The following is a 26,917-nucleotide window of genomic DNA, read 5'->3' as shown; positions in this document are numbered from 1 at the left end:
TGTTTGAGAGAGGAAAACAAGTTTCTTGTTAACAAGTTTTCTGGGACAGTGTTCCTGCCAGCAAGTGATAAAGCCGTCCTTAGCAAATTCTGCAAGAGTGCCACAGCAAATGTTATTTTAAGGGGTGTTAAGTCATTACAATCTCTTGTCCACTTTAATTGTGGGGACTTGATTGTGCTGGACAAGTTCATGTCCCAGTGCCAAGAGGGAGGCATCTCTGAAAAGGTGCCCCAAGGGCAGTCCCCGTCTGTCTTACCTGGAGATCAAGAACTCAATTTGAAAGGCTAAACTCACTAAAGGAAGTTCCAAAATCCTTTTCAATTGCAGTTTCCAATTTTTTTTTTAATTCTAAATTTTTATTTTTTTCCCATTAACTAAAATATTTTTAAGATAATTTATTTTTCAATGAAGGCATATGGATGGTGATTCTCTGCATCTGTGTGGATCTAAGCATGCTTTTCTGCTGGCCTCACACAAGATGCTACTACAAAATTGTACGTTTTGGGGTAACTGTTCCCTTAAAATATTCTACCTGTTGCTCCACAGTTTTCTGACTTTTGGTGCTATAGAAAAGATGTCTGAGGGAGCCTAATTGTTATTTATTTTTAGAGAACTTGTTTTTCCTGCTTTGGTGTATTTGTGATTTCTTTTTCTTTTATTCTTACAATTTTAAAAATTGCCAGGATGTGCCTACATGTGTGTTTTTCTATTAATTTTTTCCTAGAGTGTCTATTATGTAATTATCGGTCTTATTTCAGTTTCTTTTTAAACATACATATAGTTCTGAGATCAGACATTCATTAGGCACCTGCCTCAGTTTTCTCTTTGACCTTCACCTTTGTATTCTGCTAGAGTTTCTGAACTTTATCCCCCATATTTTTATTTCTGTCATTTAAATTCTGCTCCTTGAAACTTCCAATACAGGTTTAAATTTTGCCTTTTCCCCTGTTGCTGTACCCATCTCTAATCCAGTCTTCCTGCCCTCTCTCTCTGTTTCACTCTGTTATTTTCCCATCTCCATCTTCTCTGTGTCTGTGGCTCTCTACCCGGCTTTCACGGGGGCAATGCCATCTCGTTTCCTATTAAAGATGCAGACAGTCTTCTGAAATTTTCTTCTTGTAGTGTATCATTTTATGAGATTTACTGTCTCAGTCTTCAGGAAAACGGCATCTTTCTTGACTGTTTTCCTTCTTCTCACTTATCTGATTAAATGTCTTTTTTTGGAACTCAGGCAAGGCCTAGGAGGCCAAAGTTTTTCTGCAGACCAGAGGCAGTGGAGGATGTGGTGAGAGGGTGGGAGGTGGTCTTTCCCGGGAAGCCTCCACAGGGTCCTGCTCAGTTACCGTCAGGGTGGAGATTTTACCTCAGTTTTGGCAATTCCCTGACTTCCTTTGTTGTTGAGTCAAATTCCAGCCTCTTCTGTGAGAAGATGATTAGAAAACTGCTGTCGAGATTATTTTGTAGTAGAAATTCCTGGAGATGTCTCCTAATGACTCTCTTTCACGTCTTGAATCCAGTCTCCCCTTTTCTAGCCTCCTTCGGGTATAACCTGTGAAGTAGGCCTTCACTGCGGACTCCGTTCTGTTTATTAACTGTGTGTAGCTCCTCATGAGTTTCACCAGAAGGGCTTGAGGTGTAGGGCTTCGGGAGCATTCCATGTTGCCTCTTTTCTGGAATTTCTCTGACTGGTTTCCGGTGCGTGTGCCTCGTTCTCTGTGTGTGTCGTCATGACGTGCTTTAGGTACTGCTTGCCTCTCAGCGACTGATACTTGTGTACGCACGTAATAGAGTTTGTATTTTCTTATGTGGAGCCTGCCATATGGGTCTTCGCCAGCCATCTATGGATTTAAGGTCAAAACCTACAGTTAGAATACCAGCCATTATGTAGCCATTCAAACAGCCTGTTTATCTGAAGACATGTTTTCAGGTTGAATTCTGAGAAAAACGCAGGGAGTTTCTCAAATTCAGGACAAAAATGCTTTGCCATCTTGAGACCACTGTGAAAGCATCTTCTTTCTCATGTGCCGTGGGAGCGTTGAAAAGCTACACTCCCCACCCAGTTAGCCTGCCCCCAGTCCACGGTGCCCAAAGAGGCAGCACGCTGTAGTTGCTGAGAGCAGGCCCTGGAGTCCCAGTGTGTGGACTTGTCCCCAGCTCTGCAACCTCCTAGCCGGGTGTTCTTAGGCAGATTCCTTTGCCTCCCTAAGGGTACCTTTCTCATGTGTCCATGGAGACAGTGATAGGTTCTACATGAGTTAATGTGAAGATCAATGAGACCAAGCAAATGAAGTGTCTAGAACAGTGCCTGGGACATGCGACGGTATTAGCTGCTATTATGGTTATTATTATTACTACTGTTATTACTTTTACTAGCCAATGAGGAGAACTTGTTTGGCAATAAAGGTAAGCCCCTTATTGCTTTAGAGCCAGGACTCAAATTCTTTTGTTGACTATATATTGCCAAGCCTTTCCCATTAAAAAAGGAAGGAAGTTTGGTAGTTCATTAAGCTTAGTAGTCTTTCTTTGTTTCAAAACAACTCTGTTAACACCCAGAAATATATGCCAGTTGCTAGAAAATACAGTCCCTCTGTAACCAAGAACATGAAAATAATTTGCTGTTAAATTAAGAATCTGTGATATACAAAATGTTATCTAAGTAGTAGGAAGTGACTAATAAAAATAGTTATTATTACACTTCAGAGTAATGAGCCTAACTGCGTAAGATCTTAGGTCCTACCAAAATTGTCTCTGAAGACTGTACCTTATAGCATAGGAAATTAGAATAAAAGTTAAAAAAAATCAAAGGAATTGAATAGAAGTTACATTTCTTGGCTTTAGAATAGATCTTAAGTCCTGGAAACCCGAGGGACAAATCAATTAAATATTAATCCTGAAATACACTGTTTTAACATTTATATTTTTTTCAGTCTTCTCTCTAGACTTTATTAGCTTCTAAAAGATAATGGAATGACTGATTCAGAAGGGAGGATGACCTAAAATTGTGCCCATAGCAAGAAACCTTTATCATTTAAGGACTGAATATGTATGATTCTTGTCATAAAGTCAGTAATATTTTATCATATACCAATGTACATAATAACTTGTTAAGACCTTCCAAAAACAGTTCACTTGTGAAGTCAAAACCTCTTAGCAAGTTGACATCATAAATTAGTCTTTTATATTTCAATCTGCATTATTACAGAACCCTTAGTAAATGTGTAGAGCGCTGTTCATTTCAGTTCAGTTCAGTTGCTCAGTCGTGTCTGACTCTTTGCGACCCCGTGGACTGCAGCACGCCAGGCCTCCCTGTCCATCACCAGCTCCCCGAGTTTACCCAAACTCATGTCCGCTGAGTCAGTGATGCCATCCAACCATCTCATCCTCTGTCATCCCCTTCTCCCACCTTCAATCTTTCCCAGCATCAGGGCCTTTTCAAATGAGTCAGCTCTTCACATCAGGTAGCCAAAGTATTGGAGTTTCAGCTTCAGCATCAGTCCTTCCAATGAACACTCAGGACTGATTTCCTTTAGGATGGACTGGTTGGATCTCCTTGCAGTCTAAGGGACCCTCAAGAGTCTTCTCCAACACTGCAGTTCAAAAGCATCAATTTGTTAGTATCATAAAAATTTATTTTAAACTTTGTTCCTCATCTCCTAGGACATTACATGAGATTATGCAGTATTTCTCAAGTTTAAGCATGCCTATGAATCACCTGGACATAGTATGAAAAATTCAGACTCCTGGGCCCAGATCAGGGTGTGATCAGGCTTTCAGTATTTTTCCCAGTCATCTCAGGTGACTCTTCTGACGGTGGTCTTCTGAGCACTTTTAGAGTAACACAGATAATTCTTACAGATCTCATAATGCAGTTCCTGGAAAATATGAGCTTTTCTTTTTTTCCTCTCTCATTTCCTTTTCTTTTTGAAATGCCTGCCCACCCCACGCCATCCCTCACCCCATCCCTCAGCTGTCTCCTGTCTCCATGTCCTGGGGACAGCGTGGCTCTGAAGCACGTTGAGGGCACTGTGGTTTCAAGGAGTCATTGGACCAGATGGGAGGCTTTGGTTGCAGGGAGAAATGCAGAAATGCAAACCCTATTTCGTCCTACTTCTCCTAGGACCTCATTCCTTAACTCTTCCCTCATTCCTTTTGTTGTTGTTGTTGAGTCACTAAGTCGCGTCCCATTCTTTTTTCTTCTTTTTACTCCTTATTTAATGACTCCTCCTTAGACGACGTTTCAGTTTAGTCTTCCTCATCATGAACTATTTTAAAATATTTCGTTTGAAGCTGCTCAAGCTTCCATTCTATCTTCCTTTTTAACCCTCACTGCCAAAATTCTTGGTTGAAATTATTGAAGAAGCGAGTAGGGAGAAAGAAAAGAGAAACTAAAAGCAAATGTTAATAAATGGCTGCCTGAAGTAGGTAGGAAGGAGACACCAGTGAACGAGTCAAAGAAGCAGCAACAAAAGTGGTGGGGGAGCCTGGATGTTGCCGGGTCATGGGTGGGAAGGCTGGAAGGAGCACTTAGGCTGGGGATAGACCCAGGACTGGGGGCTGAGGGAGCTTTCTTGTTTGGAGACTGGGATATCGTCGGTTCACTTGAGAGCTGTTTCTGTTATGAGCCAGAGGCTGCTGAGTCAGTGGAGATTCGGCACCGATGACTCTTTTCTTCCAGTGTACGTGCATTTATAGTGAGCATCAGATAAAACAAAACAAAAGAAAAAGTTTAAATCAGTGTTTATTTACACAGAAAGAGTGTCACATGGTACAGATTTCTTGGATTGCTTGCCAGGTGTTTATAGGTAAATGGATTCGTTTATCAATTGACCAATATCAAATAAGAAAGATATTATTTGGGAAGAGCTCAGGAATGAATTCTACACATATGTTTATCTTAATCATTAGGACCGTGGGTTTCGTGGTTGGTTTTTCGTGTTAAGGTGGGCATCCCTGTTCTCTTTCATTTTCAAATCAATCTCTGATTCCTAAGCGGTCTAATTTGAGCTCAAGGTACGTAATGTTTGGACTTCAGCACCTTCCAGAAATATATCACTCTAAAGTCTGCAAAGTACAGTTTCAAAGAAAACACTTTTTTTACAGGAAACAGAGAGCTAAAGTGATCTCATGTTCACATTCCAATTTTGGTTTCACTTAGTGCTTGGGATAAAAATTACTTCTCTGAATGCTGTATTGTTACTTTTTTTTTTCCTGCTTACCTTCTTAAAAACACTGAGTTTACTCAGTCAAGTCTGAAACCATGCATCTCTTTCCCGGAAAAATGAAAGCTGACAAGAAAGTTGAATGACTAATTTTTAAAATATTTAAAAAATAATGAGGGTTCCTTCTACCAGCTATATGATGAGAGGTTGCTGATCTATTTGTTAGCTAGGACCTGGTGATACCTGCCTAACTTTAAAAATAGGATTCAGGGGACACCCAGTGGTTAAAAGGAGGAAATTCCTCCTGAGGTGCAGTGTTCAATAGAATAAGTATTTCTTGTCTCAGCAGTCAAAATGTTGATACATTGCTGATTTTGTCTTTCTGAATGAGCATATGTTAGCTGTATGTGTGTGCTTTAAGAAGAAAGGGACTTGGTTTTGACATTTATATGAATTTTCTTCAAGTATTTGAAAACTTACAAATTATAAGGTTAGAAGTGTTAGAAATATGATTAAACTTTTCTTTTAATGAAGACATAATATTAAGAAATGAGAAATAAGCAACCCAGAGTCATAAATAAGAAAAACAATTAAAATTTTTTGACCCAGAAATTCCACTTCTAGAAATTTGTTTCAAATACATAATCAGAGGTGTACTTGATGCCTGTGTACAAAGTAGTCACTATAGCTTTATTTATAGTGATAACAAACTAGAGAAACAAACATACAGCTTTAATGAATTGGTGAAGTTAACAGCACAAAAATAGTGAGTAAGGCATCTTTAACACCATGCTTTCAAGAACATTTAACAATGGAGGAAAATGTTTATGATAGGTAAAAAACAATGATGAGAGACCAGTAATTCCTTGTATTTAACAAACTGTGTATATTTTGATTTGCATAAAAATAGAAAAATAACTGAATGTGGTTGTCTTGATTGGCAAGATTTCGAGTAATTTCTATTCTCTTCTTTATACTTTTCTCTTTATTCTAAACTTTTTTTTTTCATTAGAGGGAGAAGAATAATAAACAGCATAGATAATAAAAGGATAACAGAAGAAAATGTTTTAACAATGATCAAAGCTAAATCTGTGAATCTATCTACTTAGACCTTAAAGGGAGAAATGTTTTATATGCATTTTTCCTTTGGAACCTTCAAGAGATGTTTCCAGAGTAAAGCTGCTGCTGCCACCCTTTGTGTGTGTGTGTGTGTGTGAGTGTGTGTGTGCACGCACGTGTGTGTACACACATGTGTTTGGCTAGAAGGGCACTTCTTATATATGGACAGAGAATCAGGATTTAAGCACTAAGGCCGCATAGAGAGCAAGGATTGTTAATTATTTTTAGTTTATGTTCCTTTTGAAATCCAATGAAAACTAATTGTTTTCTCTGAAAATGACACATGTATATGAATAAAAGAATTTTTTAAAAAGTGACACACAACTTACATAGGTTCAGAGATACACACCATCCCTACCTGGGACAGGGGGAGGAATATTATTGAGTAGCTATGTTTAGGAGGTATCATCTAATATTTTCCCAGTTGGATTAGTGTTGATGCCTGAAATTCCACTGGTAGCAACTTCCTTAACCTCTGAAGTAAGGATTGCCTTCCGGTGCATCCTCTTTTAAATTGTAGATATTTGTAGGAGAGATAATATATTAATTATTAACATCTCGGTGAGAAGTAGTTTAATAAGAGAGAAAGCAAATTATGTAAACACTATCTATATAGATTTGATAAAGGTAGTAAAGAACCAGTGATCATTTGATATTGAACATATATGTAGGGGTTGCACACACACACACACACACACACCTTATAACAACCCCCATTCTCCTAATGAGAAAATTGAGGCACAACTTGATTAAATAACCTGTCCAAGGTCACACAGTTATATAATAGTGGACCCCAGGATGGAACTCATTTTCCAGAGTCTATACTCTTAACTCGGAGAAGGCAATGGCACCCAACTCCGGTACTCTTGCCTGGAAAATCCCATGGATGGAGGAGCCTTGTAGGCTGCAGTCCATGGGGTCGCTGAGGGTCGGACACAACTGAGCGACTTCACTTTCACTTTTCATTTCATGCATTGGAGAAGGAAATGGCAACCCACTCCAGTGTTCTGCCTGGAGAATCCCAGGGACGGGGGGGGGGGGGCCTTGTGGGCTCTATGGGGTCGCACAGAGTCGGACACGACTGAAGCGACTTAGCAGCAGCAGCATACTCTTAACTAGTATCCAAAACTGTTTATAAAGTTATCTATTTAAAAAAGTCTACCTAATGCCAACTCCATAGACTTTCTTAAGGCTGTTTTCAGTTTTTGTAACTCACTTCCCTGACTCTTCATTGCCGTCTTTCTTCCTCATGCCCTCTTTTTACTTGAAAGGTCTTTAAGCGAGGTTAAATCATTCCATTCCCTTGGCTCTAAAATGTAAGGGAGTGTAAGGACAGCTGCGCCCTCCTGGTGGACAGGAAGTGGGGCCCCAGGGAAACTGAGTCCCAGCACAAGTGGAGTGGGAGAAGAAAGCATCCTCCCAACCCCGTGTCAGCGCGGCCACCTCGGATAGAGAGACCTGAGCTAGACCACCCCCAGGCCTTCTGCCTGGAGACCATGCGTGGCGCTGAGGACTCGGGAAACAACTCCATGCTGGTCACCGTAACGTGCGTTACTAAGACTGCTGTGGACGGGATGCTTCATTCAGTGAGTGAATTTCTGTGTAATAGGTTATGAGTTGATCTTAGGGCTTATCATTGTGACCTGTTAAGCAGTGTTTCACAGGGGACTAACATAGCCTATTTACTGAACTGCATTTGGGGTAACACCATTTATACATGTTTCTGTAGTGAAAGCAACTTGTATTTGTCCATAGACTATTTACAACCATGGTGTAAAAGAACATTTGTGAATAAAAGTCACAGCCTTAAAATTGCTAGTATTGGGGAATCTGTCTCTCCTTGGAAAGAATCTTTTTCTAGATACTATTTTCCAATAAATCATGTGTTTTCATGTGGAAACACAATATTTGCTTTTCATTTTATGGGATGACTTAACTAATGGAACTGACTTGTCAACAAATATGTCAAAACATTTTAATGAGAGTCCTTATCCTGAAAAATACTACATTTCATCAAGCCTAAGATACCACGGATCTAAAAATGTACTGATTAGAAAATGCTAAGAAAGAAAGAAAGATAACTATCAATTAATCTCTGACCAAAGCTTTATATTGATTTTAAGATGCATCAGTATCCAATAAGAAAATGGTGACTTAAAATCAATAAAACAAAATTCAGTAGTAACTTGAAAACTTATGTAATTATGATGTCCATTGTTCAAATAATTCTGAAACTAATTTCATTTTTGCATTCAGGACACAAAACTGTTTAATATCCCCCTTTGATATTTTTTTCATTAAAATCACGATTTTTCATTTTGATAGCCTTCCCATATTTATCAGATATGAATCTGATTAACTTCCAGTAGTTTCAAACACTTAAACTGACATTCAGAGGATAAATATTTGTTTTGCTTTTAAGGATAATCAGATAATGTGTTGCACACCATTCAACATACAGGATTTTTAAAACAGCTTAAGCAATTATTTGAGTATTCCAGCTACCAAGGGGCTTCCCTGGTGGCTCAGTGATAAACAAAAAAATCTGCCTGCCAATGTAGGAGATGCACGTTTGGTCCCTGGATCAGGAAGATGCCCTGGAGAAGGAAATGGTAACCCACTCTAGTATTCTTACTTGGGAAATCTCACAGACAGAGGAGTCTGGTGAGCTGCATTCTATGGGGTTGTAAAGAGTCAGACACGACTTAGCAACTGGGCACGCAGGCACACCAGCTACCAAGTTAAACCTTTGAGTGTTCATTTAATACAAAAGTTTTTGGGTAATTGTGTGCTCACAAATTCCATCAAATGTAGCATCCGATCTGTTACTTAAGAGATTGTTGCAAGCTGAAGAATCCCTAGTCTGCTTCCTCTTGAGGGCTGTTACTTTGGTGGAAAGGCAGACAAGCTCCCTTATCACCTTTGGGGTGGAGAGGAGAATCACTGGAACTCTGTGACACCTTCACAGCAGTGGATGGCACCATGACTTAGCTGGGGCAGAGGAAAAGCTCTCACCCATGGGTTGACTCCATTATCTCTTGAATCTTTGGGGGATGGGAGTCTAAAACCCAGCTTGCTCCTTCATACCCAACTCATCACTCTTAATAGGTATTTGTTGAGCTGCTTGTGAGTTTATATTTTCATGCAGTTTGGAAATGTTTGACCATTATTTCTTCAAGTATTTTGTTTTGTCTCCTCATGTCTCTCTTCTTTGGAGGCTGTGGCTGTGCATGTATTAGCGGCGTGGGATTACCCCACAACCCAGCAATGCTCTGTTGTCTGTCCTCTAGCCCTTCACTCTCTGTTTCATTTTGGGTTGTTTCTATTGCCATGTCTCCAAGTTCACTAATCTTTTCTTCTGCAATGTCTCATCAGTTCTTAATCGCAGTGTATTTTTCATCTCAGACTTTTTTTTTTTTTGGCCGTGTGAAATCTTAGTTCTCTGACCAGGAATCGAACCCATGTCCCCTGCAATGGAAGTGCGGGGTCTTAACCACTGAATCGCTAGGGAAGTCCCTGGGTGGTTTTATTAAGATATTTGCTATTTTTCTCCTAAACATACTTTTAGAAAGCTTTTTATTTTGAAATAATTATAGATTGCCAGAAAGTTGCAAAGATAATACAGCTGGTGCGACATACCGTTCACCCCGTTTCCCCACTGGTTACGTGGTCTACAACTATAATATGATATCAAGAGTAGGAAACTTATATACAGTCTATGCCATTTTATTACCTGTAGATTCACGTAGCCAGCCCTGCAATCAAGATACTATGCTTCTTGCACATTATAGTTTTCCTGTGTATGGAAAAGCCCAAAGTTGCATTTTTCTGCTTCTAGGCATGCCTTGTAATTTTTTATTAGATAACAAACAGATGTGATTTTTATATTGTGCGAGTGCTTTTTGTTACTGTTGCTTTAAGTTTTCCGGAGCTTGGTTCTGGAACATAGTTAAGTTACTGGAGACACTTTGATCACTTTGACACGTTGGGGTTTGCTTTTAACCTTTGTTTGGCTGGACCAGAGCAGCTTTTAGAGGAGGAACCTTTTTCTTCTTCATCCCCTACCCAGGGGTTCTGACTGCTGGCAACACGTCCTGGTCCTGGCCCGCGGGAAACCCTTTGATTATGTCTCTGCTCCTTCCTTCTGGGTCTTCTTGCCCCACATTCGGGCTCTCCTCACACGCACATCTCTGGAGCTAACTTTTGCACCTCCCCTCTCTGGTGCCCTTCCCTTGACCTTTGACCTCCCAACTTCATCTCCTCAGCCCAGACAGACAGACAGCCACCGCATGATCCAACAGCTGGAAACTCCGCGGGCAGTAGACGGTGGCAGTCACAGGGCGTCCCTGGTTTGTTTCCCTCTCTGGGGGACCCCGTCCTTGCTGACTGGTATCCAGCATCTGGAAACCGCTGTAGCATATAGTGGTCTAGGGTTTTCTTTAGTTATTTATGGCAGGAGTACTCCTTCCTTTTTAATCTCAATTTGCTTACATAAGACTGTCATCAGTGTAAAAGGGAAACAAACCTGTGTTTGCCAGGAGGCTGTGGCCCAGCTTACAAACCAAAGTTCCTTCTTTTACTGTGAAGGGATTTGAGTTGTGACAGTTTTCTCATTTATACGCCTGGCCACTGACTTGCTTCTTTGTTCATTTAGCAATGCGCTTGAGTGTTCTGCAGGTATTTTACTAATATTGAAATGTGCCACAAAGGCTGTAGAAATCGCCTATCCCATATCCTGTCCTGACACCCTGTAGTACCTCAGAAGGAGCCTTGCCACTCCCAGAAACAATGAGGTCATGTTTATTCCTGCGGATCTTGATGACGCTGGATCACCCTCCCACACACACACTCACACACCGTGTGACACTCAACACCTGGGAGGCCTAAGGGAGCGAGGTCCAGAGTGGCCGGCATCTTTCACAGCTGACGCATGAACACCAGGACCTGCTGCTCTGGCTCTGGAAGGCCACACTCATCAGGGAAGCCTTTCAGCATTGACCCCGGAAGTGGTCCCAGGTTCCCCTCAGCTAGCAGTTATCAGGCTTCCCAGGTGGTGCTGGTGGTAAAGAACCCACCTACAATGCAGGAGACTTACGAGACATGAGTTCAGTCCCTGGGTCTGGAAGATCCCATGGAGGAGGGCATGGCAACCCACTTCAGTATTCTTGGCCTGGAGAATCCCATGGCCAGAGGGGCCTGGTGGGCTAGTCCATGGGGTCACAAAGAGTCAGACACGACTGAAGTGACTTACGTGCACAGCAGTTATTGAGTAATCACAGTATCTCTGAGTGTGGGCTTAGATGCATTGCATATATAATTTCATATCATCTCCAGAATTCCTGTAAGACCAGTCACAGGACATGTTCTCACCAGTCAGAATCGCTGGGTACAGTACTCACTGTATTGAAAAAAATTAGTTCTGCTCTGAAGGCTGCTCTTGTTCAACCTAACAAAGCTTAAAAGCAAACCTCAAAAGGATCAAATTGTTTCCAGGTAATAGAATCATGACCAGTCCTAAAAAAAAAAAAATTACTTTCTTTTCAATGAAAAAACAATTATTTTTGTATTATATAAATGGGCTTCCCTGGTGGCTCAGATGATAGAAAGTCCGCCTAGGATGTGGGAGACCTGAGTTCGATCCCTAGGATGGGAAGATCCCTTGAAGGAGAGCATGGCAACCCACTCCAGTATTCTTGCCTGGAGAATCTCCATGGACAGAGGAGCCTGGTGGACTACAGTCCATGGGGTTGCAAAGAGTTGGACATGACTGAGTGATTAAGCACATGTATTATATAAATAACAAAGCTCAAAAAAAATTCTCAGCAGCCACTAAGACCCATTATGAGTTAAAATTAGATGCACAGGGGTTGCCCTGGGTTGATGAGTCTGTCCCAGTGCCACTGGTTCAAGGCCTTGGGCCTCTCTCTCCCCCAGAGCAGGGATTTCTAACCTGTGAGCCACAGACTTCGGGCCACACTTCATCTCATACAGTCCTCTCTGTCTCTCTCTGAGATACAGGTAGGGTTATTTTCATTGCTCAGGTGAGAAAGTGAGTCTTTAGAAGTGCTCATAAACTTGACTGAGGTCTCACAGCTGGCATTTGGTTGCAGCCAGGATTTTCCTGCCACATGTATCAAACAGCAGGACCATTATTCTAGAGGATTCGGCACTTTTCTATGTAGAGTCATCAGGTCTCAGGCTGGCATGAGGCCTCACTTAAGGGGCCTTTCCTGAGATTTTAGAAGATAGTGACACAGCAGCTTTGCCTGGCTCTCGGGATTTCATTGTTACTTTGAAAACTTGAATTCTTACTTTGAGACTTGAGTTCTGATTCATTCAATAAAAACTTTTGTTATGAACCACAACAGACATCCAAGAAAGGCATGCCATGAATTCCTTTCATGTCCTCCTGCAACAGGGGATAGGATGCATGTAATCTGTGTGTTCTTTATCCATCTTGTCTGCTACACAGCAGCTTTGCCTGGCTCTCGGGATTTCATTGTTACTTTGAAAACTTGAATTCTTACTTTGAGACTTGAGTTCTGATTCATTCAGTAAAAACTTTTGTTATGAAACACAACAGACATCCAAGAAAGGCATGCCATGAATTCCTTTCATGTCCTCCTGCAACAGCGGATAGGATGCATGTAATCTGTGCGTTCTTTATCCATCTTGTCTGCTCAACACAAGGTGCCCGTTTTATGGGTCTCCTGGCCGGCAGACTCTGAACTTCTTTCGAGATGGGAGAGGCAGCTTCTAGTAGAAGGTGTGGATTCGTGGCCCATGAAAACAGGGCCTATGTCTTCTCAGGAGTCTGCACCTGAGCAGGAAACAAATCACACAAATTCCCTATAAATGGACCGGACCTGATGTCCTGGAGTCAGGGTCCAGTGGAGGCAGGTCTGGCATGGATGGTGACACTCCTGTCAGCTGTTTTTAAAACGGAGGCCCCATGACAGGCTGGCTGCCGGGAAGAGCGACTCAGCCACAGACGAGGGGCAGGCCGTTCCTGACCATTGCCTTTCTATAAAACTTAAGTAAAACAGAGACGTGCTCATAAATGTTAGAAGGAATGTGGTTGAATGGCAAGGGAAAATCTGTTCAGTGGCCTTGAAGAAAAATTAGTTGAACTCAAACTTTGAATTACCCTAGTACTGGTGTCCTCACGTAACAGCTTAATCATGTACAGACCAGAGCATGTCTGTGTGTGAAGACAAAGGCAGAATCCTACAGGAGTGAGCTTGTTGAGAGTTTTCCCTTACTGTGAGTAAATGAATTCCATTCTATCCCAGGGTAGACCCAGCCCTGTCAGAGCTGTGAATGTGCAGACCTAGCTGGGTGAGAAACGTGTCCAGGCCAGACTGCGATTTCTAAGGACTGATGCTCGTGGTTGGGGGGAGAGAGGGGCTGAGGGTAAGGAAGACTGCACAAGTTAAGTTCATGGTGACGTGAAGCCAAGGGACTTTGAGAACTTTTCCCATGGAGACAAGAAATACTCCCAAGGACTAGATGGTAGGTACCCAGAAAAGGCAGGAAGCAAACCATGGCCTGGAAGAGACTGCTGATCCCAGCCCACCTGACTGTGGCTCTGTCATGAACCCATCGCTTCGGACTCAGCATCTTGATTCAGCATCCTATATCGCCTTGTTCCATGCTTGCCGGTGCCCACCTTGCTTCAGCGGCGGCAACTTCCCTCTGTTCCTCCAGCTTGCTAAACCCAGCCCAGGACCTTTATCTGTGCCACCCTGTCCACCTCGAATGCCTCCCTTCCCCTGTGCCACACTTTATGCTTGATTTATTTATAGTCAGATCTCAGTCAAATGTCGCTTCTTTGTCTATCCTGTCTGAAGGAACCCTCAGGCAGCTACTCTCTGTTACATGACCCTGTTTTATTATCTTTACAATGCTCTTCACTCTCTGAAACCATCTTGGTTTTTATTTACTTATTTAGAGTCCGAGTCCTCTTACTGGAATGTAAGCAGTACAGGAGTAAGACCTGTTTTTGTTCGATTGGTCATTATATCACCACTGCCTAGAATAGGACCAGGCTTCTAGCCAGGGTTCAGTAAATGTCCAGTGAGTAAAGGGATGGTAGTGGTGGGTGGTTTAGTCGCTAAGTTGTATCCAACACTTGCGACCCCATGGACTGTAGCCTGCCAGGCTCCTCTGTCCGTGGGATTCTCCAGGCAAGAATACTGGAGTGGGTTGCCGTTTCCTTCTCCAGGGGGGTCTTCCTGACCCAGGAATCGAACCTGGGTCTCCTGCATTGCAGACAGATTCTTTACCAAATGAGCTACAAGGGAAGCCCGGAGTAAAGGGATGCATGAAGTCAAATACAGCTGAAGAGAAAACCACGTCATGTATGTGTGGCTCACAGCGAAAACAATGTGTAACAATACAAATATGAGAATAAGGGGTTTGTGCTGTGGTATACGTGTGCATATCTAAGCTTTTGTGTTGTGTTTCAAGTGCCTGACATTGTTAAGAGCTCTATAAATATTACATAACGGAAGATCATTTTTTACAAATTCTACTCCTGTTTCAGCTAAACTAAATTGGTCTTTTGTAAACTAGGTAATTCAGTTGTCTCAGAGAACAAAGCAAGGTCATACCCACAGGAAAGCTGAGATATCCATCCTCAGTTGAGTTAAAAGATACTGAATTTAATAATAATTTTTAAATTACCTTTTAAAGTAAACATTAAGTTTATACACAGGTAAAATAAAAATCACTATGTATGTTAAATTTATAAAAAAAATACAGCATGTGTATTATTTTAAACTTAATGGTTTCATAACTCAGCCAAAAGTTTTTCATTTTTGTGGGCAAATCGTAGCTAACGGGTGGAGTAGAGTTCATTTACAGATAAGTCAGGGTCTGGTATGTGCATTCTGACGTGAGGATTGGAGATGCAGTTACTGCAGGATTGCAGCGTGACCTTCCCTGGTTACAGCTGGGACCACAAGTTAATAGCTGGAGCAGTGGACAGTGATTGGACTTTGCCAGGCTTCAGTCTCCTCACTGGAAATGAGGAGGTTGAAATGGAAAATGCAAGTATAATGAATAACCCCAATGCTATATGCTTGTCTTCATTTCTTATATCCAACCCCTTACACGGAATCCATGTTATGCACTATGATTATCAGAAGCTGCTTGGCTCCTCTATCCATGGTATTCTCCAGGCAAAAATATTGGAATTTGGTAGCCATTCTCTTCTCCAGGGGATCGTCTCCACCCAGGGATCAAAGCCAGGTCTCCTGCATTGCAGGCAGATTCTTTACCATCTGAGCCACCAGGGAAGCCCTCTTTAATTTCTATCACATTTATCTAGGATTTTTTTCTTCCTCTGGTTGATGGTAGTGCATGAATGCTTGGGAGAGACTATTTAGTTTACAGGTGATACTCTGGAGCCTGGGGCCCCTGCAGAGGCCTCTGAAGACCCTCAGACACCCATTAAAACGTGTCCACCCTGTTGATTCAGTGGGCACCCTGCAGGGCTCTGAGAATGGCCAACCAGTGCACACATGACCATTGGACTTTGAGGACAGCAAGCTGAGTTTCATCTTTTCTACTTGCTAAGACAGTATTTGCCCTGAAGGGAAACAAGGCTTCAGCTCAAACTTCAGCTCAAATTGTGGCAGACAGTTTCACAAAATTAAGTAATATAAATTTTGCTGAATATCTTCTAAATGTTAAAGAATTCAACCAAATTCTTCTCAATTATATATTTTTCAAAAAGTGTCCAAAGTTGTGTGTAAGTGGAAATGTAACTCTTTATGGTGTTATAATCACCTAATTGGCATGATAACCCCTCCTATGTATTCAATGCTTATAGTACATGCTTCATGTTTTATAGATACTGGATCATAATCTCGCCATGTTGCATTATAAACTTTATATACTTGCTTCTCTGAAATACATAAGTAAAATTCATAAGTAAAAGATACAAGATATCAAGTCCTTATGGAGAAAGCAACTGTATATTTTATCTTCCCCCCTTGTTTATTATCCATTTGTCACTTAAGTAGTTATATGCCACTGCCGCTGCTAAGCCGCTTCAGTCGTGTCCAACTCTGTACGACCCCATAGACGGCAGCCCACCAGGCTCCCCCGTCCCTGGGATTCTCCAGGCAAGAACACTGGAGTGGGTTGCCATTTCCTTCTCCAATGCATGAAAGTAAAAAGTGAAAGTGAAGTCGCTCAGTCGTGTCTGACTCTTAGCGACCCCATGGACTGCAGCCCACCAGGCTCCTCTGTCCATGGAATTTTCCAGGCAAGAGTACTAGAGTGGGGTGCCATTGCCTTCTCCAAGTAGTTATATAAGAAAATACAAAAAAAAAAAAAGAACTCTTAACCCCACTATCAGAAAATAACCCCACATGAACTTCAGAGATCATACTATGCATGTTACTTTATAATGTGACTTTTCTTTATGTAAAATATAAGTTAAGTATTTTCATTTAATGCAGTGTTCTTCTAAACATGATCTTTAAACAACCACATGACATTTCATCCTGTAGCTGTTCATAGCATGACCTCTTATGTGGGAGGCAATAGACATTTTGCTTTTTACGAGCTGTGACCACGGCCAAGTTATATACTCACCCCATTCCTCCATCTCCTTACCCATAAAATGGGGATAACAATAGTAACAGCTTTATATTGTGTAATTTTAAGATTAAGTAACTTGTTACACATGATACATGTTACATATTTATCATGTTATACATGTTATATGATGGTATACACGTTACACATGATGATGCTTAAGAGCACTTACAATAGTACTGTAATGTATTATTAGAGCATTATTTTATTATTATCTATAATTTAATTATTCTGATGGAACAATTACCTGATACACATTGAGTAAGAACTCAATGTGCAGTGAAAATGAAGTGAAAGTCGCTCAGTTGTGTCTGACTCTTTGAGGGCCCATGGACTATACAGTCCATGGAATCTCCAGGCCAGAATACTGGAGTGGGTAGCCTTTCCCTTCTCCAGGGATCTTCCCAGCCCAGAAATTGAACTGGGTTCTCCTGCATTGCAGGCAGATTCTTTACCAACTGAGCTATCAGGGAAGCCCTTATGGAGTGGGTAGCCTTTCCCTTCTCCAGGGGATCTTCCTAGCCCAGGAATCGAACCTAGGTCTCCCACATTGCATGCGGATTCTTTACTGGCTGAGCCACAAGGGAAGCCCAAGAATACTGAGGCGGGTAGTCTATCCCTTCTCCAGCGGATCTTCCTGACCCAGGAATCGAACCGGGGTCTCCTGCATTGTAGGCGGATTCTTTACCAACTGAACTATCAGGGAAGCCCAAGAACTCAATAAACATTCATTATTATGCATCATTGTATTCTAACTTCAAAAAGCAAAAAACAGTATAGGTAATAAAGGACTCAATAAACATTCATTATTACCTATATTGTTTTTTGCTTTTTGAAGTCAGAATACTGTGATGAATATCTGTGAAGAAAAAAAGGCTTTTGCTCTTGTACTATTATTTCCCTAAGATAAGTTTCTTAGACATAGGCTTGCATCTTTGATCCTTGCTGCTGAGTCACCCTCTGCAGACTGTGCTAACGCCTGCTCTGCAGCGCTCAGGGTAAGAGAGAAAGAACGCACCCTGCCCCAGTGAGTGATGCTGTTCTGGGAATGCATGGCAGTGGAAAATGGCACCTGGCCATGTGAGGAGTTCGGCAGTTTTCCAAAACCATTGACTATTGAACAACTGCAATTTACTCAATGCACTCTTTCTTTTTAATATTTATATAGTCTTCAGGCTACGATATAACAAATTAAAAACTTGTTTCACTTTTTGTGTGCTTAGCATTGAGTATATTAGTCTGAATTTTGCTTGAAAAGATATTTGTATTGATAGAAAAATTTGCGCTTGACCACACTGTTAAGGTATCTTCCCCCATCGAAGCTAATATTTTCTTTTTTTTTTTTTTCAGAAAAAAGCAACAAGCCTTGGGAGCAGTCAGCTCTCCAGAACTCAGGCTGGTGAAAAAGCCCCAGTCACCAAGGTCAGTCATTTCCTGGACATGAAAAGACACCTACTTTACAGATGTATCACTAGTGGGTGGGACTTGTAGGGAAAACAGACATGTCAAATATGTCACTGAAAATCGAACAAAGTATCATTTCTGGGCAGGTGGGGGAGGTACAAAGCAACAGGCATGACATTTCTTAATAAGGACTTGATGATTTAAGACCTAATAAAGACATTTGTGTTATTATTCTTACTGGCATCTAATAGTAAGCGTCCAAAAATATTAATCATTATTTTAAATGTTTATAAATAATATTTGATTTTTGCACATATTATGAGTAGAAATATAGTTTTTTCATTTCTTCAGAAAATAATTCAAATTTTCTTTATGAGTATTAAGCATAGCAGGCTCTTGCTAAATGTGCTGTGTAATTATCTTATGTAACCTGTCACAACCTTATAATTATTATTCCTCTATACTCGAGGAAACCTGGGGTCAGAGAGGTTAAGTAACCTTGACAAGATCACAAAGCCAGTAAGATGGAGGTAGGGTTCAAATCCAGGCTTCCAGTTCACAAAAGATCCTGGACCTTTTAAAATCTGACCAAGCCTTCTTTGGCAATATAACACTACCAAGTTTTGCAGCTTATAAAAACCACTGAAATTTCATCTTTCAAGATAAGCTGTAACTCCAATTTAAGCTAATAGTTTTCAATATATATAGTAAAAGCTATCTATGCTCCTTCCACTTCAGCTGGTGATCTTCCAGTATGTCCAGGATTATCCAAACCTTAACCTGTTTCAGGATTGCCTATATGACTATTGAAAATAAGCATTTTTTTTTCCATTGAAACTGGTAGCTCTCCTGTGGAGGGCTGTGGACTTCCTCATTCATGTATGTTGCTTGCTTGGTGAAGAGTTCATATTTTAGAGCCTCCTGGAGCCTCAGCTGCTGTCCAAACCCCTTCTAAGTACCCAAACTAAAACCCAGCTGAGACATGAGAGGAGGCTGGGCCAGGGTATCTCTGCTGCCATTGCCCTTGTTAGTCCTCATACTCTCTTGTTTGGAGGTCTCCAACTAAAATATATTTTCTAGACATGTCCTATCTTTTGTAATATTATGACTTTTATTTAACTTGCACTTAAATTATGCCTCTAAAAATTTGAAGCTTCATTAGTTCAGTCTTTCAGTCGTGTCCGCTCTTTGTGACCCCATGGACTGCAGCATGCCAGGCCTCCCTGTCCATCACCAACTCCCGGAGTTTACTCAAACTCACGTCCATCGAGTTGGTGATGCCATCCAAACATCTAATCCTCTGCTGTCCCCTTCTCCCCTGGCCTTCAATCTTTCCCAGCATCAGGGTCTTTTCCAGTGAAAAGACTGGTTCTTTGCATCAGGTGGCCAAAGCTTCATTAGCCAGACCTCAATCTCAGGAGATTTTTAGTGAATCATTTGTAAATGGTTTCTAGAGTTGTCATTACCTAAACTCTTGGAGTTTCAGTACATTGTCCAGATCTCCTGCCTGGGAAGGGCCTTTATTCATTTCATTCATTCAAACTCTTGGAGGGTCAGTACATTGTGGAAAATCACACTTAGGTATTTTTGTTTTGTTTCCTTTATTTCCTGCCCACCCCCTCCTTGAATTTAGTGGTAAGAAGCAGTCCCTTTTACATCTTTTTTCTACCCAGGAGTATCATCCACTCATTTCTAGGTAGAATTCTTGTAAAGAATTTGGCAATTCTCCTCAAACCTTGCCCCTGCCTCAGGAAGCTGTGGGAGGGAGTGTAGCTAGGAGGCAGAGACATTTAGCCACACAGTGACTGATTTAGTATTTACTGGCAGACTTGTAATTCTCTCCTTGGCTTCTCCCATCCCATTCTTCTATTGTTCTTTATCACTGTGGTTTCCTGACTGGAGTTCCTTCACCAATTTCCTGAATATTGTTTTGTCCAGGATTTAATTCTTCATTCCTTCCTTTTTATATCTTTAACCCTTACAGAGTATGAGAAATATATATATATATATATACTTATATATGTGCATAATATATATACTTATATATGTGCATACATATACATTTTATATATATATATACTTTCTTAGTTTTTTAACTTTGTCTTTTGATACCAGATTGAAAGTCCTCAGTATCATCATCTCTTAAAAATGACCATTCCCATGCATCATTTAATAGCATTTGTGACCCCTTGAAGCCTTTTATTACACAATAAATTATCACAACATACAGGCAAATGATATTCTCCCGACACATAACATGACAATAGTAGATATAATTGGTAGTGAGAATTAGTTCTGGTTTTCTTGATTCTAGACACATTCAACTCAAAAGTTAAAGTAAGTGACAATTTTACAATTATTAAGAAAAACTTCAGTTCAGTTCAGTTCAGTTCAGTCGCTCAGTCGTGTCCGACTCTTTGCGACCCCATGAATCGCAGCACGCCAGGCCTCCCTGTCCATCACCAACTCCCGGAGTTCACTCAGACTCACGTCCATCGAGTAAGTGATGCCATCCAGCCATCTCATCCTCTGTCGTCCCCTTCTCCTCCTGCCCCCAATCCCTCCCAGCATCAGAGTCTTTTCCAATGAGTCAACTCTTCGCATGAGGTGGCCAAAGTACTGGAGTTTCAGCTTTAGCATCATTCCTTCCAAAGAAAAACTTAGTCTGTATTAAAAATTCAGTATGGCAATGGCACCCCACTCCAGTACTCTTGCCTGGAAAATCCCATGGACTGAGGAGCCTAGTAGGCTGCAGTCCATGGGGTTGCAAAGAGTAGGACACGAATGAGCCACTTCACTTTCACTTTTCACTTTCATGCATTGGAGAAGGAAATGGCAACCCACTCCAGTGTTCTTGCCTGGAGAATCCCAGTGACGGCGGAGCCTGGTGGACTGCCGTCTATGGGGTCGCACAGAGTCAGACACGACTGAAGCGGCCTAGCAGCAGCAGCTGCAGCAGCAGCAGCAAGCTGTATATAGCTGTATATTAGAGACTGGTTACCATGTATTGCAGACATGTTTTATGAGAATTCTTACAAAATCAGTAATTATGTGTACAAATAATATCACTTCTGCCATACAGTCCTGGGTTTGGAGGATCCAAAATACTTAAGTGGCATAGATATTTCTAATTCAAAATCATTATTTTAAGGTGTTTAGTGCTTAAAATTGGAGAAGGCGATGGCACCCCACTCCAGTACTCTTGCTTGGAAAATCCCATGGATGGAGGAGCCTGGTAGATTGCAGTCCATGGGGTCGCTAAGAGTCAGACACGACTGAGCTACCTCACTTTCACTGTTCACTTTCATGCATTGGAGAAGGAAATGGCAACCCACTCCAGTGTTCTTGCCTGGAGAATCCCAGGAATGGAGGAGCCTGATGGGCTAACCTCTGTGGGGTCACACAGAGTTGGACACGACTGAAGTGACTTAGCAGTAGCAGCAGTGCTTAAAATTGAATTTTTATAAATTAATAATGAGGTCTAATGAGGCTATAGAAATTAGACTTACTAAATAAATAGCTGGGATCCATAATCAGTCATGCAGTTGTATTTTACTAAAAGAGTCTCAGGCAACTTCTATTGTAACCACCAACTAACTCTGGTGAGGAAAGCGAGGTTGAGCTTGCATTAAGAACATCTCTGCGGAAAACTGTGGCTATAAGATGTGCTGGGTAAAGTTATCAGTTCCCATTGGAACCCACTCTGATGACTTCATGCTAGAGGGATTCTTAAGGGCTAGCAGGTAGCTCCTAGAGAAATCCAAAAGGCTCCAGCAGAAAGAATCTGTTTCACAGCCGGGAACAACACCCTGCCTCTCTGTGGCAGCTCCTCCTCGCCGCCACTGCAGCTCAGCACCTATCACGTTTAGGCCTGGAAGCCGGGAACTTGGACACTGCCAACCTTGAAGGCTGGAAGGCCTTCTACTCAGACCTACCAGTGGGCGGCGCCTCCACTCGGCTCATTTCCGGGCTCACTCGTGTGAAGCACAGCTGATTGGCCAGTGCGGGTCACGTGCCTTAACCCTGCTGCAGAGGAATCTGGGGCTGGGAAGGCTCGTACTGTGTTGAATGGGCTTCCCTGGTGGCTCAGCTGGTAAAGAATCTGCAGTATTCTGGCCTGGAGAATTCCATGGACTGTGGTCATAAAGAGTCAGACACGACTGAGTGACTTTCAGTAATGAGGATTTTCAAATGTATTGCCAGCTGCCAGCTATTTACTATGGAAAGGAAAACAGGAGAACTGCCTAATTGAACTGGAGGAAAAACCGCTGGTTACCACTCCAGTATTCTTGGCAGGAAAAATCCCATGGACAGAGGAGCTGGTTGGCTGGGCCACTGTCCATGGGGTCACAAAAGAGTCAGATATGACTGAGTGACTAAGCAACAACAAACAACAGGTTATTTAGCAACATGGAGAAGGCAATGGCAGCCCACTCCAGTACTCTTGCCTGGAAAATCCCATGGACAGAGGAGCCTGGTGGGCTGCAGTCCATGGGGTCGCTAAGAGTCGGACACGACTGAGTGACTTCACTTTCGTGCTTTGGAGAAGGAAATGGCAACCCACTCCAGTGTTCTTGCCTGGAGAGTCCCAGGGACGGAGGAGCCTTGTAGGCTGCCGTCTATGGGGTCGCATAGAGTCGGACATGACTGAAGCGACTTAGCAGCAGCAGCAGACTTTTTAAATCGAAGAGGGCACACAGTTTTGCTCCCAGTTGGAGGGGAGAAGATCTGTGCAGGATCTCTGTGCACCAGAAAATTCCTTCTGTGCTTTTGGTCCTGATTCTGCCATAAATACCTGTTAACTTTGGCAGCACAGCCCTACTTTTCTCATGCATAATGTGAATAAGGGGCAGGGGGCAGGGAATAAACTCAGCATCCTGTGGGTTGCTCAGGACACTCAACGTTCAGCTGACACCAAACGCTCAGGCATCCCAGGGTTCAGTGTCAGCCTCACCCACAGAACCTTTGGACCACATGTGGTGGGTGAGATGATTCTCTATGTTGTTAAGTAAGCAATCATTTTTATTTCAATAGTTCTGCATGTGTTTCAGTGTTCTAGAAAAAGTAAAGTAGAACTTCCAAACTCATGATCTCTTGGATCAGTTCAGTTCAGTTTAGTTGCTCAGTTGTGTCCGACTCTTTGCGACCCCATGAATCACAGCACGCCAGGCCTCCCTGCCCATCACCAACTCCCGGAGTTCTCTCAAACTCATGTCCATCGAGTCAGTGATGCCATCCAGCCATCTCATCCTCTGTCGTCCCCTTCTCCTCCTGCCCCCAATCCCTCCCAGCATCAGGACCTTTTCCAATGAGTCAGCTCTTCGCATGAGGTGGCCAAAGTACTGGAGTTTCAGCTTTAGCATCATTCCTTCCAAAGAAATCCCAGGACTGATCTCCTTTAGGATGGACTGGTTGGATCTCCTTGCAGTCCAAGGGACTCTCAAGAGTCTTCTCCAATGCCACAGTTCAAAAGCATCAATTCTTCGGCGCTCAGCTTTCTTCATAGTCCAACTCTCACATCCATACATGACCACTGGAAAAACTATAGCCTTGACTAGATGGATCTTTGTTGGCAAAGTAATATTTCTGCTTTTCAATATGCTATCTAGGTTGATCATAACTTTCCTTCCAAGGAGTAAGCGTCTTTTAATTTCACGGCTACAATCACCATCTGCAGTGATTTTGGAGCCCCAAAAAATAAAGTCTGACACTGTTTCCACTGTTTCCCCATCTATTTCCCATGAAGTGATGGGACAAGATGCCATGATCTTCGTTTTCTGAATGTTGAGTTTTAAGCCAACTTTTTCACTCTCCACTCTCACTTTCATCAAGAGGCTTTTGAGTTCCTCTTCACTTTCTGCCATAAGGGTGGTGTCATCTGCATATCTGAGGTTAGTGATATTTCTCCCGGCAATCTTGATTCCAGCTTGTGATCTCTTGGATAGTTTTGCTTAAAACAAGGCTAAGTGAAGTTGCTCAGTCGTGTCTGACTCTGAGACCCCACGGACTGTAACCTACCAGCCTCCTCCATCCATGGGATTTTCCAGGCAAGAATAGTGGAGTGGGTTGCCATTTCCTTCTCCAAGGGATCTTCCCAACTGAGGGATCAAACCCGGGTCTCCCGCACTGCAGGTAGACTCTTTACCGTCTGAGCCACCAGGGAAGCCAAGGCTAGATATGGTTAAAATGTAAATCGGTTTTTAAAATTTTAAGTAAATATAGTTATGCCAGATTAAAAAAAAATAGTGGCTTAGACAGTAAAGAGTCTGTCTGCAATGCAGGAGACCCAGGTTCAATCCATGGGTTGGGAAAATCCCTTGGAGAAGGGAATGGTAGCCCACTCCAGTGTTCTTGCTTGGAGGACCCCATGGACAGAGGAACCTGGTGGGCTACAGTTTGTGGGATTGCAATGAGTTGGACATGACTGAACGACGATAACACACATACACAAATAACCAAGGTTTGGGAAACAAGATGCAGAGCAGTATCATTTTAATGTGCATATTCAGTCAGTGAGGTTTTTATTAAAATGCAGATTCTGACTCAGGAAGTCTGTGGTGAGACTGAGATTCTTTCTGCTTTTCTAACAAGCTCCCAGTTGCTGCTGGTGGTTTGGCAACTGCATTTTGAGCTGCAGAGATGCTGAATTGTGCTGAATGTGGGTAATTTAGATTACTTGTATCTTAGATGGCAATCCACTCCAGTATTCTAGCCTGGAGAATCCCATGGATGGAGGAGCTTGTTGGGCTACAGTCCACGGGGTAGCAAAGAGTCGGACACGACTGAGCGACTTCACTTAGATTACCTAAACTGATCAGGGAATCAGAGTATCTAACAGAGATAATCAGGTTAAAATGCAGATTCTCAGGTTCCAAGACACAAAAACCTGATTCCTCATAAGAGGGTAAGGCCCAGGATTTTCTCTATTTGATAAATACCCTCCAGTTTTTCAGATGCAGGCGATGTGGGGGCCACACTGGAAGAAAGGACTAGAAGAGGGACTGGAATAGACACAGCTTATCTGGGAGCAATACTGTCCCTCGTCATCTCCAGGGAGAAGAGGCCCTTTCTACCTGTCCTGCAGGATAAGCATCTTTGGAAGTTTTATTTCATAACCATGTAATTAGTAATCTGTACCCTTGAAGAGCTCAGATATACTCACCCTCGTTGACAGAGATATGCTGCCTACACCCCTGGAGCTGTGGGACTCAGGGCTCATCCCTCTTGAGAAGCAGGCCCAAGTAAGTCATGTTGGTTGTTTGAAATGTCACTGATAAGCTGAGGTTAAGATAAGCTGAGGTTAAGAAACAAAAAAGCACAGAAAATACTGACCATGAACCAAAAAGGAATTTAAGCTACATTTTCATCTAGAAGAATTATGAGGACGGGGTCTTCTCCTCAGGGAATTATAGCATATTAGCTTTTCTTTCACCACCTTTATTTAACAGAAGTAAATGAAAAATGATAATAAGGTGGCTGTGGGGAACACCTTGCAGAAGTCAGTGGGACCCCGCCTGCTTTGATTGCTGGGTGGATGTGGGTACCAGCCTGCCCAGATGAGCACTCATCTGAATGCCTGCTGGCCGTCACCTCTGCCTTGGCTGGACACGGACTGAGTCGCTGCTCAGCTGTCACTAGTGAGGCCTGAATTTCTGGTCCTTAACCACCCGCTGCCACTACCTCCTCCACTCATACCCCCAGCTCCCTGTCTAGAGCCTTTATTGTAACTGATTTATGGCTTTAGGGAAAACTGGCTTCTCATATTTCTTTAAAATTTTATAAGTGTTTTCCCTAACCCCAGGCACTTATTTTATATTTATTAGTTAGCATTCTATTGACTTCCCAGGTGGCTCAGACGGTAAAGCGTCTGCCTCCAATGTGGAAGACCCAGGTTCAATCCCTGGGTCGGAAAGATCCTCTGGAGAAGGACATGGCACCCCACTCCAGTACTCTTGCCTGGAAAATCCCATGGATGGAGGAGCCTGGCAGGCTACAATCTATGGGGTCGCAAAAAGTCGGACACGACTGAGCAACTTCAAGTGTAAGTGTATTCTTCCATAAGGAAAAGCATTTCCTTATCTCCCCTCAGTATCTAAAGGATATTTATTGGTGGGAATACGTCGGGGAGAGATTGCTACCTGTGTAAGATTAAAACAGAATAGTGACATTTAGCAAAAGCATTCCAGGCTAGCCAAGGCTGCATCTCCCAACTGATGGAGAAGGGGTAGCTGGCCAACAGAAGGGGTAGCTGGCCAACGTTGTCTGCGTTTCAGTTTGCATGCTTTGAGAGAAGATTCTCAGGGCGGAGAGGGATTTATTAGTGGTCGATTAAATTTTTTGATTGCCCATGAATTGGCTGAGTATATGTATAAACACATTTATTTATGGCAGTATGAATTCATGCATTCTTATTTTATTCAGTAGCTTAAAATCCATTCTTATTTTGAAATGTTTAGTCATAATGTATAATGTACAGTAATTCAGTAGAATTTTGGTTCTGTTAAACCACTCTTTAGAAAGCAAAATCTGTTATGGGATATAAAATGTTAATTTACTCCGTAGTCTAAAAAGCGACATGTGGGGGCGTGTGTTTGCACAGAGACAGCCTTGGAGCGGTAGACCTCTGC

General features: G+C 42.2%; 1 protein-coding gene across 6 annotated transcripts in view; it reads left to right on the top strand.

The window, feature by feature from the left end:
- Nucleotides 1-26,917, top strand: part of CAST (calpastatin) — a 131,887-nt gene that overhangs the window by 21,220 nt on the left and 83,750 nt on the right. For all 6 annotated transcript variants that reach the window (XM_044948531.2, XM_044948530.2, XM_025292205.3 and 3 more), the window contains exon 3: nt 18,237-18,308. In XM_044948531.2, coding sequence (XP_044804466.2) covers nt 18,237-18,308 — 72 coding nt within the window. The remainder of the gene's footprint in view (nt 1-18,236; nt 18,309-26,917) is intronic.

This window comes from Bubalus bubalis, chromosome 9 (genome assembly GCF_019923935.1).
Source record: "Bubalus bubalis isolate 160015118507 breed Murrah chromosome 9, NDDB_SH_1, whole genome shotgun sequence".
In the NCBI taxonomy this organism is placed as follows: Eukaryota; Metazoa; Chordata; class Mammalia; order Artiodactyla; family Bovidae; genus Bubalus; species Bubalus bubalis.
The sequence above is the reverse complement of the archived record's forward strand: the minus strand, read 5'-3'. Positions and strand labels throughout refer to the sequence as shown.